General features: G+C 37.5%; 1 protein-coding gene and 1 non-coding gene across 3 annotated transcripts in view; one reads left to right on the top strand and one right to left on the bottom strand.

Moving 5' to 3' along the window:
• Positions 1-2,237: 2,237 nt before the first annotated feature.
• Hnrnpll (heterogeneous nuclear ribonucleoprotein L-like) overlaps positions 2,238-18,941 on the bottom strand; it is a 32,782-nt gene continuing 16,078 nt past the window's right edge. The window contains exons 7-14 of one of the 2 annotated variants that reach the window (NR_152119.1): positions 17,691-17,773; positions 17,245-17,316; positions 11,343-11,560; positions 8,082-8,203; positions 6,797-6,998; positions 5,479-5,536; positions 5,292-5,390; positions 2,238-3,291 (exon numbers count right to left, since the gene is read on the bottom strand). Coding sequence is in view for 1 of the 2 variants with exons in the window: in NM_144802.4 (NP_659051.3) it covers positions 3,236-3,291; positions 5,292-5,390; positions 5,479-5,536; positions 6,797-6,998; positions 8,082-8,203; positions 11,343-11,560; positions 17,245-17,316 (827 nt within the window). In the remaining variant the exon portion in view is untranslated. The remainder of the gene's footprint in view (positions 3,292-5,291; positions 5,391-5,478; positions 5,537-6,796; positions 6,999-8,081; positions 8,204-11,342; positions 11,561-17,244; positions 17,317-17,690; positions 17,774-18,941) is intronic. The other variant, NM_144802.4, reaches the window with a different exon arrangement.
• Gm22215 lies at positions 6,258-6,360 on the top strand. Its single transcript, XR_003952485.1, has one exon. It is a non-coding gene; the product is annotated as a U6 spliceosomal RNA (small nuclear RNA).

Consider the following 18,941-nt stretch of genomic DNA (forward strand, 5'->3'; position numbering starts at 1 on the left):
GGGGCTAGAGAGAGGGCACTTGCTACTCTTAGAGGACCCAAATTAGTTTCTCAGCACCCATATCAGGCAGCTCATGACTGCCAATGGCTCCAGCTCCAGACCGTACAACACCCCCTTCTAGCCTCTTTCGTGTGAACACACACAGAGCTTAAAAACCCTCTGTGGTCAGTGGTGCTGCATTCCTTTAATCCCAGCACTCAGGAGGCAGAGGTAGGCAGATCTTGGAGGCTACAGAGTGAGTTCCAGATCAGCCAGAGCTACCGTAGTGAGGCCCTGTCTCAAACACAAACAAGACAACCACCTTTTCTTAAATAGGAGCCAGGAAGACACTTGCTGCCAAGCCTAACCATGAGAAAATGGACTCTCACAAGTTTCTTCTGACACACACACACACATGTGCATGCACACACATACTACAAATGTCATAAACACTTTTTATAAAAGCAAAACAGGTTCAAGAATTCAGATTCTTGAACCACACCAGCCAAACGAAATTCAAAGGAAAATCACACCTAGTAACTGAGTTGGCCATGAGGTTTTATACAGCCATGTCTCCTCAGTGTCTTTCTTCTCACTTCTACAGTCACAGGTTCTTTCTTCACTGTGGAAGCAGTGAGCTGAGCTAGTGGCAGTGTCTGGACTTAGCGCAGCAGGTACACAGGCAGATGTCAACACTCCAGGATGCTCTCCTGTCTGTCACCTTTACTGTCTGGCTTTTCAGTTTATATACCATTCTTTCATACACAAAGGCACACAACTTTCAAAGCAGCTCTATTTTCCTCAGACATACAAATAAAAATAAGCAAGTTTTATTCATCCTGAGTCTAGATTTGAAGCAGGATCTATACAGAGACAAGAGTTATTATAAAGTAGGAGGCGCTAGACGAAAGGCAGCAGTATCCCAATTTGGCAGATTACAAATGTGTAATGAGATTGAATATAAAAACACAATTTCAATATTTAAAATCACTATCTACCTGCCCACCCATCCACCCTGCTACCTACCTTGTATTTTTACCAAATCTAAAGTGCTCTATTCACAAACTGTTCCCATGCAGGGCAGGGCAAGGATAAAGCAGCACATGGCTTGATACAGCTGCACACTTACCACAGATTTCCCAAAGGATCATTAAAGACAAGTCATCAGTCGATATTACTTTATGCATATCTAAATTAAACTATGCCTTTATCTATGTGTTTTACCACACCCACACCCACAAACCCACCACTGAAAACACTCAAGTTCTCAAAGGAAGAAAAAAACAAGACCATTATACACAGGTCTACAAATTACCTTTTAAAATTAAAGTACGTAGCAAAGATTAAAACATTCTTTATGGCTGGGCAGTGTGCTAGCGGTGACAAGCACCTTTAATCCTAGCACTCAGGAGGCAGAGGCAGGCAGATCTCCTAAGTTTGAGGCCAGCCTGATCTACATAAGGAGTTCTAGGACAGCCAGGGCTACACAGAGAAACCCTGTCTCAAAACACAAACAAAATTATTGTGACACTGGGTAACGCTGGGTGCTGGAGTGATGAACGAGTGGAGAAAATACACGACCTAATAATACCCCGCACTTCCCAGCTCTCACACTGGGTGGCCCAAGGCTGCCAATTAACTCCAGTTTTCCGAGAGTCAACACCTTCATCTGGCCTGTTGACACTGTGTACACATGTATAAGGTGTACATCATATACTCAGCTACACACACACACACACCCCACACACACTCACACTCACATATTCTAAATCTTAAAAAAAAAATTCAGTATGTTTTTAATTTTAAGTCTTTGACTCGGGTTTTGGGGTTTGTTGTTATTGTTAAAATTAGAAACAACGTCCAGGTGTGGTGACACATGCCTTTAATCCCAGCTCTGAGGAGGCTGAATCAGGTGGATCTCTGGGGGATGCCAGCCAGGTCTATACTGCAAGTTCCAGGACAAATTTCAGGACAGCCAGACAGCCAGACCTACATTGAGACTTATCTAAAAAAAAAAAAAAAAAAAACCCAAAAAAACAAAACCAAAAAAACAAAAACAAACCAACCAACCAAAAAAGCCTTTAAAAAAAAATCTAATTAATAATCTAAAGCTCATATCATTGCTCCTGCTAACTATGGACTACCCAGAGTCTACACGGGTAAAACATATCCTCTCTTCTTTTAAGATGAAAATAAAATGACTGCACCCATTCTCTAATTGTTAAAAAGGTGTAAACTGAACAACAGCCTTAGTATGATCACTTAAAAGAGAAAGAAACAAACCCAGAGGGAGAATGTTTAATAAATGGTGTTGAGACAAATAGCTGTTTTGATCAAAAATAAAATTAACTCTTAAATCTTACACCATATAGAAAAATACATATATTATGATGGATCAAAGATTAAGAAATAAAAATGCATATATTCCAAACTCTACACACAATTTTGGAAGGGCTCACAAGTTCTCTGAAACTCATTTATGGAACCCAGATTATTATATAGAAGAATTGTTAATTTTAGCTTCTACAGTATTAAAATATCAATGTCAAATACTACATGTACTTTTCAGATTAGGTCACATGCAAAATAATGAAGATGAACACATTAACTTATTATTATAACTTTATAAAACCTCCAAACTGGAACTAGGAACAGAAGCATGTCAATACAAATGATGACTTTTTAAAAGAAACAGCAATCTGAGTTTGAGTGCATACCATACAAGTGTGTTCGTGTCTATTAAGCCTTTTAGAGATTGACGTCAGCTAAGTCTGTAGTTCCTGAAGTCAACATATGCAGCGTCATTCTCAAATTTGATTAAATAATAAATACAAATTATATTTAATATGAGTAACTGTAACAGACTCAATCATCTATTGTAGGAATTCGGTATTAAAATGCAATACTTTCACCTGCATTAATCTAATACACAATGGAAAAACATCTGCAGATAATTACTATTAAGAATGCAAATATATTTTACCATGGAACAAAATTCATAATAATGTTAGAAACCATACATTTGTATAATCTACAAAGAAGCTGTAGACAGTCTACATTATGGTACTCTATCTTAAGGTGAAAACAATATTTAAGTTAACAACAAACTTACTTGAGGCAAAATATGTTTATTACAGAACAGGATCTTATAGTAAGCAAGGCAACATTAGACCAACCATTTTAGATTATTATGGATGAAGTATAGCTTTAAAACTGCAATAAAGATGAACATAAATTCTAACATGCTCTTCTCTTCTTATAAATGGGATGATGTAGAAAAGCAAAGCTTCAACGTATAGGGGTTGGATCCATCTGTAAAAATTGAAAAATTGAAGTTAATAACCCACCAAAATTTCAAGACCACATTGAATTAGTAAATTATTCTACCATTTTACTGTTGGTAGTAAGAATACAAAAAGAAAAACTTTTAAATATCTATGTGTATCAGTGTTTTGTCTGTAAATACATGTGCAGTTATACCATCCATGCGTGCGCATGCCTGGTGCCCCATCCCCTGCACTGGAGCTGTGGTGTGCACTATGTGGGTGCCAAAGGGAGGCGTCAGTGCTCTTAATCACTAAGCCATCTCTCCAGTCCCAGGAAGGAAATCTGTATGTAAGGTAAATTGTCACTGTCCCTACTTAGTAGACAGTAAGCTCCATAAAGAGTCTGCCTGTTACTACATTCCTACTCTTCTAAGCACTAAGAACATACTCAATTTTTCAAGGAATTAGTTCATTATTAAGGATCAATACACCAGGATAATCAAACAGCTGTCACATCAGAGTTCACTTTAATCGAGCATATTGCCAATGGTACATTTTTATCTTGGTAGTAACTTAAAGTTGAAAACTTTCTATAAATTAAATCATTTAACATTTACCTCTCTGTATTTCAAGGAGGTATTTCTCTTAAATTTTTAGGCAATTTTTAACATATACAAAATACTACCAAGCTTCTATAATTTTCAACATTTGGCAGTATTTTCTGCTGATGCTCCAACAAACATTTGGGTGCTATATTTAAAGCATGTTTCCAAATATAAACCATTCAAGTCATTTTTAAAAATTTCTGTTCCTCCCTTTTTATTGGAATGAAGTCTTGCTGTTTATGTTGCCCAGACTGGTCTTGAACTTGTCAGCTGCTGTCATTCCCATCCAGTCTCTTGAGTATCTAGAACTAGAGGCAAGTACCCCAACCCTATGGTATCTTTCTGTTACCGCACTCACTCACTCAGTTATTATTATTATTATTATTATTATTTTGAAAATTTGAAATAGGGTCTCATACAGCCTAGGCTGGCCTCAAACTCTTGATCCTCTGGTTACCATCTCCTGAACACTAAAACTACAAGTGTACCACACATAGCTAATACTTTTAAAAGATGGAATTTAAATACCCTTTAGATCTAGGATCAAAGTAAATTATACAACCTTTCTAGCATATGAAAAAAAAAAAAAGGTCATTTACCCCTTTTGGCAACAAACAAACACAACAGGACATTGTTTTTTTTTTTTTCTTTCCAGGTAAAAACTGAAGATGTATGAGCCAATGGTCATACAATACTGGGCCATGGTCAGTGTAATATACCGTGGTTCTGTTACCAAAACAACCTTCTTAAAGGATAATCTAACAACATTTTGTCAAAAAATACACATTAATGTCCTGTACTAAGGAAACTGACCTATACATTGAAAAAAGCCAGCTCTTAGCCAGGTAGTAGCTACACAAGCTGGTCACAGCTAGGTGCAGACAAGTTCCAAGCCAGACTGGTTGGTCTAAACACTGAGTTTCAGACCAATCAGGACAAAGAGTAAAAACCTGTCTGTGTCCCTCGTGCCAGTTTGGTTGAAGCCTACCAACAGCTGAGAAACGATCTCCAGCATAATCAGTATTTGCCGGGAAAGTTACTGACAAGAGATAATTCCATCACATATTAGATATTCATGTTATGACAGCAATGAACCAGACCAAAATGTATGTAACTCTGGGTAGAGTCATATTTCCTTCCCCAACCACCTCCTGGCAATCTCAGACAGACTAGTAACTGTGTCTACAGTGAAACAACTGACCTGCTTTCTTCACATCCTGCAGTTTTAATTGTAATCCTACTAAGCCCTCAGGGACCTCCCTGTGGTTTCATTTAGGTTTCTGAACAATCCTTTGGAGATAGCTTCAACCCTACCAAAATCTGCTCTGAATACTGTCAAGTCAGCGCAGAGCTGCGTCTCTGAAGAAGCCGGTTACCCCCACGCCCCACCCCCAGCACCTCGTCACCCTCTTCTGAAGGCAGGGCCTGCTGGATCACTTACTCGGGACTCGTATCTGGTAGTGATTGAGCGCAGTGAGAGCTTCCACGGCATCAGTTTTGCACTTCCACTCCAATAGCCCAGACAGAGTTTTCGCGGAAGCTAAACCAAAACAGACACAAACCCAGTGGTTGCTTACGTGTCAGCAATCTTCCTGCAAAACTTGAAAACTTCCCAAGAGCTCACTTACCTTTCGCGTCAAACACTTTATATTTGATGAACGGAAGAACTTCGTGGTCGTTACACAACTGCCAAGGGAAGGTAAAACTATCAGAAATACAGTTAAATAAAGCTCTTTTTTAAAAAGCTAGCTTTATAGTAGCATTTAAGCCTTTAGTACAACATGAATTCATGTATGTTCAAGTTAACATCAAGTTCTGAGGAAAAAAAAACCCTGAAATTGGTTTGAAGCTATGTAAATAATTGTATATATAATAAGACAGATTTTTTAAGTTGTAATACATTCCCACAGACTTTATGAAGAGTTATCTGAACACTGAAGAAAGGAGCACAGTTCCGGAAAGTACCGGACCCCTGAAGCGCTGCCACAGTTCTGAGTTACAGTGGGAGGGTGAGATTTAAAGTGCAGTAAGTGTCCTGTGGTTTCTGGTTTCTGGTTTGGTTTGGTTTTGTTTGAGTCAGGCTCCTGCTAAGTAACTGAAACAGCCTGAAATGCATGTCAGTAATCCTCCTGCCTCTCAGCCTTCCAAGGGCTAGCACTAGTACTACCCACCACACTCAGCTAAATTAGCTGCTTTGGCCTACCTTGTCACAACTGAGCTATTTTAGGTACTTGTATTAAAGTTACTTTGTGAGGTAAGGAAACACCAACCTAATTCCAAGTTCCCAAAAGATTGAGCTATACCGCAACAAAAGACCAATAAACATGTAGGCTTCCGGGAGGCAGACAAGATCCTAGAAACTTCTGGTTACCCAGTCTAGACAACTGGCAAGTTCTAGATTCAGTGTGCAATGCTCACTTTGGCAATGCATAGGCTAAAATTGGACACAAAGACTTAGCATGGCCCTTGCCCAAGGATGACACACAAATGCATGAAAATGAAATGTTCATGCTTTCTCTCTCTCCCTCCCCCTCTCCCTCTCTCCCTTTCTCTCTCTTCCTCCCCCTCTCCCTCTCTTTCTCTCTCCAGGGTTTTTCTGTATAGCCCCAGCTGTCCTGTAATTTAATTTGTAGACCTGGCTATGCTCAAATGCAGAGATCCACCTGCCTCTGCCTCCCAAGTGCTGAGATTAAAGGCGTGCACCACACCACTGGCAAAATGTTCATATTTTAAAAGCAAATTTAATGAATATACACAAGGTGGAGATCAACAGAGGAAACCATCCAACACCACCAACCTGTAGGCTCTACGTACACAAACCCAAACCAAACTAACAACAAAAAGCAGGATTTTAGAAAAATTCTCAAATGAGGCTGAACTATGAAATACTACATAAACGTAAAACACAAAGCGCAGCATTCTAACACTGCTTTCTTCAGTGCCCACCTTTGTGAAGGTCTCTTCTGTGACACACAGCGGAACATTGTAATAATGCAGCACACATGACGGTGGCTGGATTATATTCTTAGATGCTTGTCCAGCACTTGTAAAGCGATTATTTTTGCTCATTGCAAAATCTTTGTAGCTGCTCGTACCATCCTCTAGCTCAAATATTTGACTGGGAACAACTGAGTGCTGTTTAGACACACTGAAGATTAGAAAAGAAAAGCACAATATATCTTGTTAGACAAAAAGCAGCAGGTAGTCACAAATATTTCTATGAATTAACAAAAGAAGGTGCTATTTAAATTTGGTGCAGGCAACCATTTATCCAAGGGGATTGGTCCAGGAACCCCACCCTCCTGCCAAGGAAAATAAACAAACAAGAGACTCAAGTCTCTACCAAATGCTACAGCATGTACATTTAAACTATGCACAACCTTCTTCTTATTTACTCTCTTGGTTTTGGGCGCTTGTTTTTGTTTTTGAGAGAAGCAGGCCTGGAACTCACTATGTAACTGAGGAAGAGTTTGGCTTTCTGATCCTCCTGTCTCCAACTCCCAAGTGCTGGGATTACAGGTTATGCCATGATGCCTGATTTTATTGCCTTCTTTATAATGCAAATCACCTCTCTAAACATCTAATATATAACATAGTATAAATGCTAAATGTATAGATGTATATATTATTTAAGAAATACTATGTTTATGTTCTGTACAGATATATAATTTTTTCTCACAAACATTCTCTAATTATGGATGGTTGAATCAAGAGGTACAGAATACATCAACTGTATGCATTTTGGGTTATAATCAATCATGTCTATATTTTAAGTATCAATTAGAAATAAAATATATCAAATATATTCTCATCTTAAGGACTTATCTGTTTTAACATTGTTTTACAATAATGAAAGTAAAAACTAGGAGATTTTGGTTACTAGAGGGCTCAGTGGTTAAGCGTGCTTACTGCTATCGCAAAGGACCTGAGTTCAGTTCACAGCACCAAGACTGACTGGCTCACAACCACCTACATTTCCAGCTACAGGGAATGATGCCCTTTTCTGACGTTTTTGGGCACTTGCACTCATATATATAAACATATTTCTAATTTCTAAATAAAAAAATTCATTTAAAATTAGAACAATTGCATAACCTTAAAACTTGTTGCCAATAATAACAATATTAATATTGTTCCCTTCAGATATATGCTCAGTTACTACAAAATACTCTAAAGTTAACAAGAATCTCAAAACATTCTTTAACATTTATAACTTAGGACAAGTAATTACCAAACATTAAGTCTTTTCCCAAAGAGTTTGACATTATTAAGGTGGGTGACAGCTCTTTCCACAGCGTACTCGTCACCCATTTCTACGAGTGCTGTGCCAGGAATGGTCTTCATAAACTTTACCTGCAAACACAAAAAGGCCCCCAAAGATCATTTCTTAGAGTCTTAACCTTAATCCATCATTCACGAGATAGCCTTAACTCTTACCAAACTGAGTGAAGTTAAAGGGGAGACTGGACTGCAACTCGACTCGAAAGCACACTGAGCCCAGGTTTACTCCAAGGTTCTCTGTGTGCTCGAGAGGTAAAATCTACTTAACTCCTCTACTGCAGACTGTCGCTGTAAGATGAAGATAATGACAGGATTCCTAAGTATTCAGCCTACTTTGTCAATATTCATTCAACAAATATTTGACTGTCAGACAGGGGAAGCACTGTGCTAGGTACTACAGATTTTTGGTTTGTTTTGGTTTTATTTTTTTTAATTTTTTTTTATTTTTTTGAGACAGGGTTTCTCTGTGTAGCCCTGGCTGTCCTGGAACTCACTTTGTAAACCAGGCTGGCCTCGAACTCAGAAATCCGCCTGCCTCTGCCTCTCAAGTGCTGGGATTAAAGGTATGTGCCACCACTGCCCGGCTGGTACTACAGATTTATAACCTTTATGTTGCCTTTATATTGAAGTGAACAATTCAGAAAAGACAAGGCAATAAATAAATAAATAAATAAATAAATAAATGCCTAGAGATTGCATGGTAGTAGAAAGTGCAATGGTAGGTTCTTAGAACTATTAAAACAAGCAGTAAATAAGAAATTTTGCATACACTTTCCTTCTTACCTGTCAACATCAAGGGAACGCTGAGAATATATATAATCACAAATAAGTTCACCATTTCTTTATCTCCATCACTTCCAGGTTCTAAGGGACACCCTAGCACTCTACATCACACCTGAACAAAACTTGGTGTAAAAGAAAATTTCAGCTTTACTTGAGATCAGTGGCTTTGCTGTAGGCAACACTTTATCCCTTGATTTAATCTGTAATATCCTAAAAACTAATACTTATTATAATTATATAGTATATATAGTTATCTAAGTATAAGTTAATGTGGTTCTTGTATTTGTAAATCCCCTGCCCAGATAAACTGGAAAAGAGCCCTCGAGACAGCACAGGATTTGTCGTTCAGGTATGATTTCTAGCACCTACACAGCGGCTCACAACCATCCACAACTGCAGTTCTGGGGATCCAGTCTTTCTTCTGAACCCCACAGGCACCAGGCACACATAAGCCACAGTATATACACTTGCAGGCAAAACATCCATACTCAATTTTTAAAAAAATTAAATCACTGGAAAAGTTTAAGTATGAATAAAGGATTATGATGGTTTGAATTTTGTGCATCACAATCCATCACTAAAGAGTATTTGAAACTTGGGAGCTGAAGAGAAGGCTCAGCAGTTAAGAGCACCCACTCTCTGCTGCTCTTCTAGAGGACCAGGTTTAATCCCCAGCACCCACATGGTAGCACACAACCTTCTCTAACTCTAGTTCCAGAAGCCCTCTTCTGGCCTCCTTGGATACCAGGCATGCAGGTGGTGCATAGACATACATAGGGAAAACCCACACACATAAATAAAATACATAAAAGTTTAGAAAAGTACTAAAATTTTGAGGTAATATGAAATGAAACAGTAGAATTAGTCAAACAACATACCAAAAACTAAATCATGAGACATTCTTAACACCAAAGATAGATTAAACTTTCGGAATTTAGTGTCTGCCTACCCTTAGATCAAATACCTCTTTTTTTTCTTCTTCTTTCTCTTTTTAGTATAATGAAATGATGGAGATAACTCTTGTCTAGGACTCTCAAGAGCTGCTTATTAAGGCTTTAGAATTAATGAACTAAGAACTCGGAACACTAAGTTTTTAAGCCATGCTCCCACTCCCATACCAGTGACTCACAGATTTATACTTTCTTATCACTAGGGAAAGAACATTAAAATCACAAGAGAGGAAAAAAAACATTATACAATATTGAAACATTCTGTCAAAGTAGGTCAGTTTCAGATATTAACTGAGCTCAAATAAAAACACATTGTTCCTCATAAGATCATTGAAGTTGGCTCAACAGTTAGTACTTGCTGTTTTTACAAAGAACTTGGCAAAAAATCAAAAGCCAGACGGAGGTGGCGCACGCCTTTAATCCCAGCACTCGGGAGGCAGAAGCAGTCAGAGTTCGAGGCCAGCCTGGTCTACAGAGCGAGTTCCAGGACAGCCAGGGCTACACAGAGAAACCCTGTCTCGAAGAAACCAAACCAAACCACAACAACAAAACCCAGAACTGGGATTTAGTACCAGCACACACATATGTGGTTCACGTCATTCTTAACTCCAGTTTCAGGGGTTCCAGCACCCGCTTCTGTTTCCATCAGTGCACATGTGATGCACATGTGATGCACAGGCACACACGCGAGCAAAACACTTACACACATACAACAAAAATATAAAAAAATTAAATTCCTATCACTCCATTTAGAAAGCAAGTGTATAACACAGTCCCCACCCCAAGTCAAGCTTTGAGACACATTTACAAATATCTAGCTCCAAGAGTATAAATGTTCTTTCAAATTCTCTAGTTTTGCATGTTAAATGTTAAAACCTGTTCGAAGTGATTAAAGGCTTTCTTCGCCTATTAAACTAAAAACATCATAAGTTGAAAATGAATTTAAATACCCAGTCTACCCAATATCATAGCTTGGCTGACATAGCACACTGTAAAGAATCAATGTCAGTTTTTTTGCTCATGTGATAATAACTGAAAAGTATGGGCTGCTGCTGCTTCTTAGGATTACAGAAAGAATATTACACATATTGCTAACACAGCAAGTTTTAACTCTAGAGTCTGACGTTGATTAGATGTATCACGTTTGTAACATTACAAAGTAGAAAAACTGAGAGTCAGACTACTAATCTAACAGTCGATCCAGGTTTTACGCCTTTAGGACACACGTAGGGGATTAAATTGCTGCTTTGGACCTTGCTCTTTATACTGGTAATTTAAAACAAAATTTTATTACTAACCAGATGATTAGTAATATCTAAGTTTTACTGATCACTTACCATTTCTGTCATTAATACATGTTTTTAAGCTTATATGAGTTGTTAGTGAAAGAATTAAGATGTTCCTAATTTAAGTATGTGTAGTATTTTCTGAATTACCACTAGATATTCCACTCAAATAAACTAAAAAATAAAACGTACCTTTTCAATATTTCCATACAAGCAGAACAGGTTGAAGACTCTTGAACAATTCATTTTGAGCTGATGTAATCCACTAACCATTACAACGGAGCCAGACGGACTGCCTCCATGCATGTAAGAGGAAGACGCTTGTGGTAATGGATAAGCAACAAGTTCAGGTGTATCTCTAGAGCCCATTCTATAACGACTTGGTAAAGGCAGTAGCGGACCATGCGATCCTGTAAAAAGGACCAGAATGATAAATAAGTAAAACACATGTACACATTTTCATTTACAAAAATTAGTAGATACACTTCAGCATATAAAAACCCAGGACGTGGGGAGGGGGTGGGGGACTTTTGGGATAGCATTGGAAATGTAATTGAAGAAAATACGTAATAAAAAAAAAGACCCATTTATAATTGGTTCTATCTGTAATTTCCGGTAAACTTATCTGTTACTTTTGCTCTATGTTCTACCGTGGAACAGAAGACACAGGGATGGCTCACAGACAAGCTAAGTAATAAAGGAAAACATGGCCACAAAAAAAAAAAAAAAACCAGGACGTTGTGTATTCTAAGCAGGTACTCCAACCCAAATTAAATTCTAGAAATTAGTTTCATGTATATCAAAAACAAACAAAAAACCCTCAAGTATACAAATACTTAAAATATATACAGGAAACAAATCAAAGCAGCATTTATATGTACCATATCCAACAGACTTAGCTATACCTATATATATATATATATATATATATATATATATATATACACAATCGTCTAAATCTATATTTTCAAAAGGTTTAAGACCAGGCTATAGGATAGAGGGAGCCAGTGTAAAACTTTAGAATATATAAGTATGTGTGTGTGTATGTATGTATGTGATGCTATAGTTCAGCCAGACATGGTGACATACACCTATAATCCATCCTTAGGAAGGCAAGAGGACCCAGAGCGGAAGGCCAGCCTCAGCTACAGCAAGGGCAGCCTAGGTTATGAGACCCTTCTTAAAAGAGAGCAAAGGGACCAGCACAACAGAAAAGCCACCATATAAAGACTATTCACTCCACTGTATATAAGTTATATCTCCAATTAAAAAAAAACTGCCTATCTTTTCAAAGAATAAGATATAAGCAAATATAAGAAACTACCTATATATACCTTATATAAGAAAAAACCATTTTCAAGCCAGTGTGATGGTGCATGCTTTACTCCCAACACTAAGGAGGCTGAGCCAAGTGGTTCTCTAGGAGTTTGAAGCCAGCCAAGGTTACAAAAAAGTGAGACCCTGTTTCAAACAAGCCACCACCAAAAAGAAAAAAAAATCATTTCAGCTCTGCAAAAAGTTGTTTCCTTGAATACATTGTATTTTTATTAAAATAAAGACTAGAACTAGTTAATACCTCATCATCTATACACAGGTCTTCTATCATTCTCCATTAATACTTCATTTGGCATGGATGTGGGTGTCTATGTGTCTATGATGTGTGTCTTATGGTAAAGGCAGAAAGAGAGTATAACTTGTGGAGTCTAGTCTACCATATGGGTTCCAAGAGTCAAATTCAGTTTTGTTTTGTTGGTTTTTTTTTTGAGACAGGGTTTCTCTGTGTAGCCCTGGCTGTCCTGGAACCCACTTTGTAGACCAGGCTGCCCTCGAACTCAGAAATCCACCTGCCTCTGCTTCCCCAGTGCTGGGATTAAAGGCATGCATCACCACCATCAGGTTTTCAGGCTTGGCAGCAAGGGCCTTTACCCACTGATCCATCTCACAGGCATGCAATCACTTTTTTCCTTTTTTAAAAAAAGGCAGCTGGAGAAATGGCTCAGTGATTGGGAGTACTGACTGCTCTTCCAGAGCACCTACATGGCAGCTCACAATTGTCTGTAACACCAGTTCCAGGGAATCCAAAACCTTTACAGACATACACGTAAAACACATTTAAAAAAAAAAAAAAAAGAACCCAGCAGTAAATATCTAAAATTCTAATGGAATACCAGCCCCTGCCAATCAACTTGCTAAAGGTAAGAGTTGTAAGCTTTATGGTTTTTTGCATCTACAATTTCATTTTCAAGCTTTTTATTAAGTGTGTAACAGAATGGAACAATTGTGTAGAAACTGAGGTACCAATTAAGAACCTAGAAGCAGCAACTAAGATGGAAACTTAGAGTGCACACACAGACTCAGGGACTGAGGAGAGGCCGATAGTCAGGAGAGCTCCCTGCTCTTATGGAGTGGGTGGGCCTGGGTTTAGTCGGTTCTCAGTACCCATGTCAAGCATTGCACAGTGGCTACAACTTCAGTTCCAGGGACTCTTCTACCTTCTGGCCTCTTCCAGCACCTGCACATGTGATGTACACAAACCCATGCAAGCACACACATTAAAAAAAGAATCCTCTTGCGTAATAAATTAATAAATTAAATAAAACAAATGCTAAACATCTAGGGTTCTCCTAAGTTAGTGGTTACAGAAGCAGAGTCTAGAAGGTGCACTAAGGTGCACTAAACACCAGATCTCAAGCTGTTGCCTCATTTTATCATCAGCCTTTTTCCTTTCCCCACCTAGGATTCAAGGACTTTGATTAACATTTCAAAGACATTATTCAGATTATACTGTCTCTCGGCCACAAGCATTTGCTTATGCCACAGTGATACTTCACTAAAATTATTATTCCTTTCCCCTATGGACAGTAAAAACAACTGCAACAGATAAGCAGTAGAAACATCTAAGCTTGAGTTGGAGAAAATTCATAAATATTGATAGAATACAGGTTAACAGCCACAACCAGTCAAGAGAATAAATGATTTTAACTACGACCATTAATCACCAGAATGAAAATATCTACATTATTTAGACTGTTGTGTATAGCTATCAGCCCTACATAGTAGATGCAAGTTTTGATGCTTTAAAAAAAAACTAATGTTTCATATAATCAACTTACATGGGAAAATGCTATATAAGTGACATTATGTACATTTTGAAATCATTTCCTGTTTTTCAAAATACTGATCCAGGAATAATATCCAAAAATGCTGCGATCAACATGCAAGTGCTTGAAGCTCACTGTTTAAGTATGGTTTAAAGCCAGTCTGCTTTACACTGTAAGTTCCAGGCCAGCTGGAGATATATATAATAGTGAGACCATGTCTTTTACACAGAAAATAAATAAAACCCTGAGACAGTATAAAATATATTCTATGATAGAGGAATGAATAAATTTAATCTAGTTAAAAATATGCACCTGCCTATTTTAGATCAATACCTAGAAACATCCATGATGTGATCACAAAATGCAAATAAAGCTGCTCGGCCTAACAGCTGCTCTGATGGGACACAGCTGTGATCTGCACATTTGTAAAATCTCAGCACTCCCAGGACACACTCTTATCTTCTTCATACTTCCTCATCTTACTTTTTTTTTAGATGTACTTATTTATTTTTTATGTATATGAGTACACTGCAGCTGTCTTTGGACACACACCAGAAGAGTGCATCAGATCCCATTACAGATGGTTGTGAGCCACCATGTGGTTGCTGGGAATTGAACTCAGGACCTCCAGCAGAGCAGTCAGTGCTCTTAACTGCTGAGCCATCTCTCCAGCCCCTCTTTATAGTCTCTGACCTCTTAAGCCCATGTGCCTACTTCTATTAGGAAGCAGACAAACTCATCTCCCTGTTCAGTATCTTACTGATGTCGCTGAGAACAGATGAACCCACACAACCCAAGACAACCATTCCCTGGAGCAACACTCTACCATCTGCACGCTCCCTGTACATTGTTTTAAAATGTTTTAATTTTCAGGGGTTAGTTGTTGACTTTACATAGTCTGTGCTTCAAAGTGGAAAAACTGTTTGTTTTAAGGTGGAAGAAAGTTGAAGTTGATATGTTTTGTGAAGTGTTTAGATTTATCATACAGTCGGTGTTCTGTTTACAAATGATTTTCACATTTTATGACCATTCTTGGATTTTTAGCTACTGGCTATATTTCCTTCTTTTAATTAAATTATTTTTATGTGTATGGGTATTTAGCCTGCGTGTATATCACTCCAAACTGCGCACTTCTCTTTACATAAGCTTTAGTTTAAATTTATTCATAAGTAATAAAATCAAGTATCAAAATTCACAACAGGCTTTTTTTTAAGTAAAAAGTTCTAATACAGAATCTAATTTATTTTCTACCTAACTCTTTTCTGTAAGTATATGTGATAACAGAATGCGAAGGAAACAGTTTCAACACCGCTACAGAGCAGCTCCTGTTTCTCACTTATCCTTTCCAAGTTTTCCAGCTACTTTGGCAAATGTTTTACCAAAACATTTAGCCTTCAGGTGACTACCATTAACACATTTAACACCACAAATAATGTGATCCTTCTGTAATACATAGCATAATGGGCTTCTACTCAGTGCTTCTTTACTGCAGAAACAAAAATATACATATATTCCTAAGCTACAGAAACAACAAACAATATCACACCAGGCCAGCAAGATGGCTCTATGGGTAAAAGGTGCCTGCTTGCCTGCCTCTAAGCCTAACAACCTGAGTTCAATTCCTGGGTACCACATGGTGGAAGAGAACTAAGTCCTCTGATCTATCTATCCACTGGCATGCCCACACAAAATAAAAATGTAATTAAAAATGTTTTAGGGTTTTTTGGGGGAGGTTTTTCGAGACAGGGTTTCTCTGTGTAGTCCTGGCTGTCCTCGAACTCAGAAATCCGCCTGCCTCTGCCTCCCGAGTGCTGGGATTAAAGGTGTGCGCCACCACACACGGCTAATTAAAAATGTTTTTTTAAAAAAAAAAGACTGTACAACACTTACTGTTTTAACAAGAAAAGTATTTCAACTTTCTCTACCATACAGATTATTAAAAAACATTGAAATGTTATCCTAGACATACAAAATTCATTTTTCAAGTTTTAAAGAAGACACTGGTTGTTGTTCTAGAAGACCTGGGTTTAATTCCCAGCACCACATGCAGGTGGCTTACAACTGTCTAACTCTAGTTCCAGGAGATCCAATACACTCTTCTGGCCTCTACATGCACCAGGCATATACATTGTGCATAGATATACACGCAGGCTAAATACCCATACACATAAAAAATAATTTAATTAAAAGAAGGAAATATAGCCAATAGCTAAAACTCCAAGAATGGTCATAAAATGTGAAAATCATTTGTAAACAGAACACCAACTGTATGATAAATCTAAACACTTCACAAAACATATCAACTTCAACTTTCTTCCACCTTAAAAAAAAAGTTTTTCCACTTTGAAGCACAGACTATATAAAGTCAACAACCCCTGAAAATGAAAACATATTTTAAAACAATGTACAGTCAATTAACACAATGCTTAGTAACAACTCTCAACTCCTGTTTTCAAGAATAATTTGAAGCCTAGATTTCTCTCAAAGAAAACGATTCTTCTGAATTTTGTAATATCAAAATTCCAACCTAGCAAAAGTAAGAGGAGGTTTCAAAAATGGAATTAAATACAAACAAATTTAACCAAAGCCAAAACAACAACTGTAAAACTGAGCCTCTATAATAAATAGAGCCATGCTTCTTCCAATTGCCAAATGAAAATAAACCGACTAAGCAGTAATACCTCTTCCTGGTCCTCTAAACCAGAGTTCCTTACAAATCAAAAATCAATCAATCAATCAATCAATCAAACAAATAAAAGTGTCTAATCCCCCCAACCAATAGCTCTCAATTTATTCACAAATTATTTAATGTATCAATTTTCTAAGAAAACAAAGGTTTTGGACAACTTCTTGGAAATAAACTACAACAGGAGATTAGGAGCTAAGGAGCTAAGGAAAAAAGACACAGCTGAGAAACAGAGCAGTCGCCATCAGAAACGCACACATTCTCACGATTGATCTATACGACCTTCCTTCTGCCTTGGCAGACTTACCATAGCCATCATGTCTAAACGAAGAAGGATGGTCTCCCAAAATGGCTTGTCTCTGGCGACCCTTTCCTCTATCTGACACAAAAGTAGAAACATGGTTTTAACAATTTTGATCCAAGTACTTAACAGAGTTTTCACATGGGAAACACCCATTCAAAACATCCATATACTTCATAAAAGAAATATGACTCCTGGTTAATTTTAAACATCCATTCATATCCAATTTAAATACAAACACCAAAGGTTTAAGAAAACAATTCTATCTAACAAATTCCACTGAAAATTATGTTCTAGATAAATGCCAAATACAATCACACTTTCAAATGTAAAAGATTAGGTGCTTTGCAGGAAGTGAATGTACACACTGCTAGAGCTTGACACTGTACAGGCGTTTACCAACACATGTCTTTAAAACAAGCTTGTAAGTGCAGTACTTTGAAAGACAGTACCTGAATCATACTATTAGCTTCAACAGCAACACATTTTCAAAGTGGGCTTCTTTCAAGAAGTTTCAGCATAAGCCAACAACAACCTGTATTACACGGTTTCACAATCAGTAAACACAGAGGATTTTATATGTACATACACATATTTACAAACACCTATTGATTTGAGAGCTGAGAACTTGCACATCACTGGCTTATGTTGTATCATAAATAGGTCATTTTCTATTGACCGTAACATCAAGCAGAAGTATGAGCAACCTCCAGAGTTTAAATACCAAGATAAACCTAACCAAGGGGGCTACATTATTGGATGAGAATACTACAATACTCTAAAGATAATTTTTATTCTAGCTATATTTTCAAAAATGGCATGCCAATTTCCTCAAATCTTATTTGAGAGATCATTTTTAAAAATTACTTCCAGGTTTCCAAAATAGGACTTCTAGTGTCTGCTAGCAAATTTCCAATCATCATATAATACTTTTAGAAGTTTGCTGATTGAATTATAGTGTCCAAAATGTCCTTAGGCACCTGAACAAGCAAGGTTTATGGAAGATGAGAAATGCTTTAACTTTCATGTCAGAAGTCTATTTTTAATTACCTCTTTTAACCAAGCTATCATATCACTGAAAGGGACTAAAGGGGGTCATCTAGTTATTCAATTAAACAAACGAACAAACTCTTAACCGTCCCTTTTGGCCACTGCCTAACCAATACCAGCAATAAGGCATTCACTATCTTTCTTCACATTTACAGATAACCTAAGTTTCAAGAAAATCATTTTTTACACCAAATAGGAACTGATCTTCCACTCCCATTCTAACGTATTTAAAACCTTATACTTAGTACTTAAACATCCTTCCAAATGCTTCTGATCACTTAACATGGCCTCACCTCCTCAACCACTCAGCTTCTCCAGGGTAAGGAAAAAAATTAACATGGATTCCAGCATTTCCCAATATTGTCTCAGTCCTCTTGAGTTAATCCAGTCTGTTGATTTCCTAAGCTAAACTGTCTGCTTGTGCAGATACCACTAACCACTAAATTCAATTCCTCGCTTCTTATAAGAACCATAATGTTTTCATGAATTTAACTGTTCAGACTAAGGATTCTCTGTAATAAAATAAAATGTAATCACGTTTTAAAAAATGAAATTGTAGTTTAATGAGGCTTTTTTATAGTAAAGATATATGGAGACCTTGTGTTCCTTTTATTTATTGTTTGTTTTTGAGACAATGTCTCACATAGCTCAGG

This window comes from Mus musculus, chromosome 17, assembly GCF_000001635.26.
Source record: "Mus musculus strain C57BL/6J chromosome 17, GRCm38.p6 C57BL/6J".
Taxonomy (NCBI): domain Eukaryota; kingdom Metazoa; phylum Chordata; class Mammalia; order Rodentia; family Muridae; genus Mus; species Mus musculus.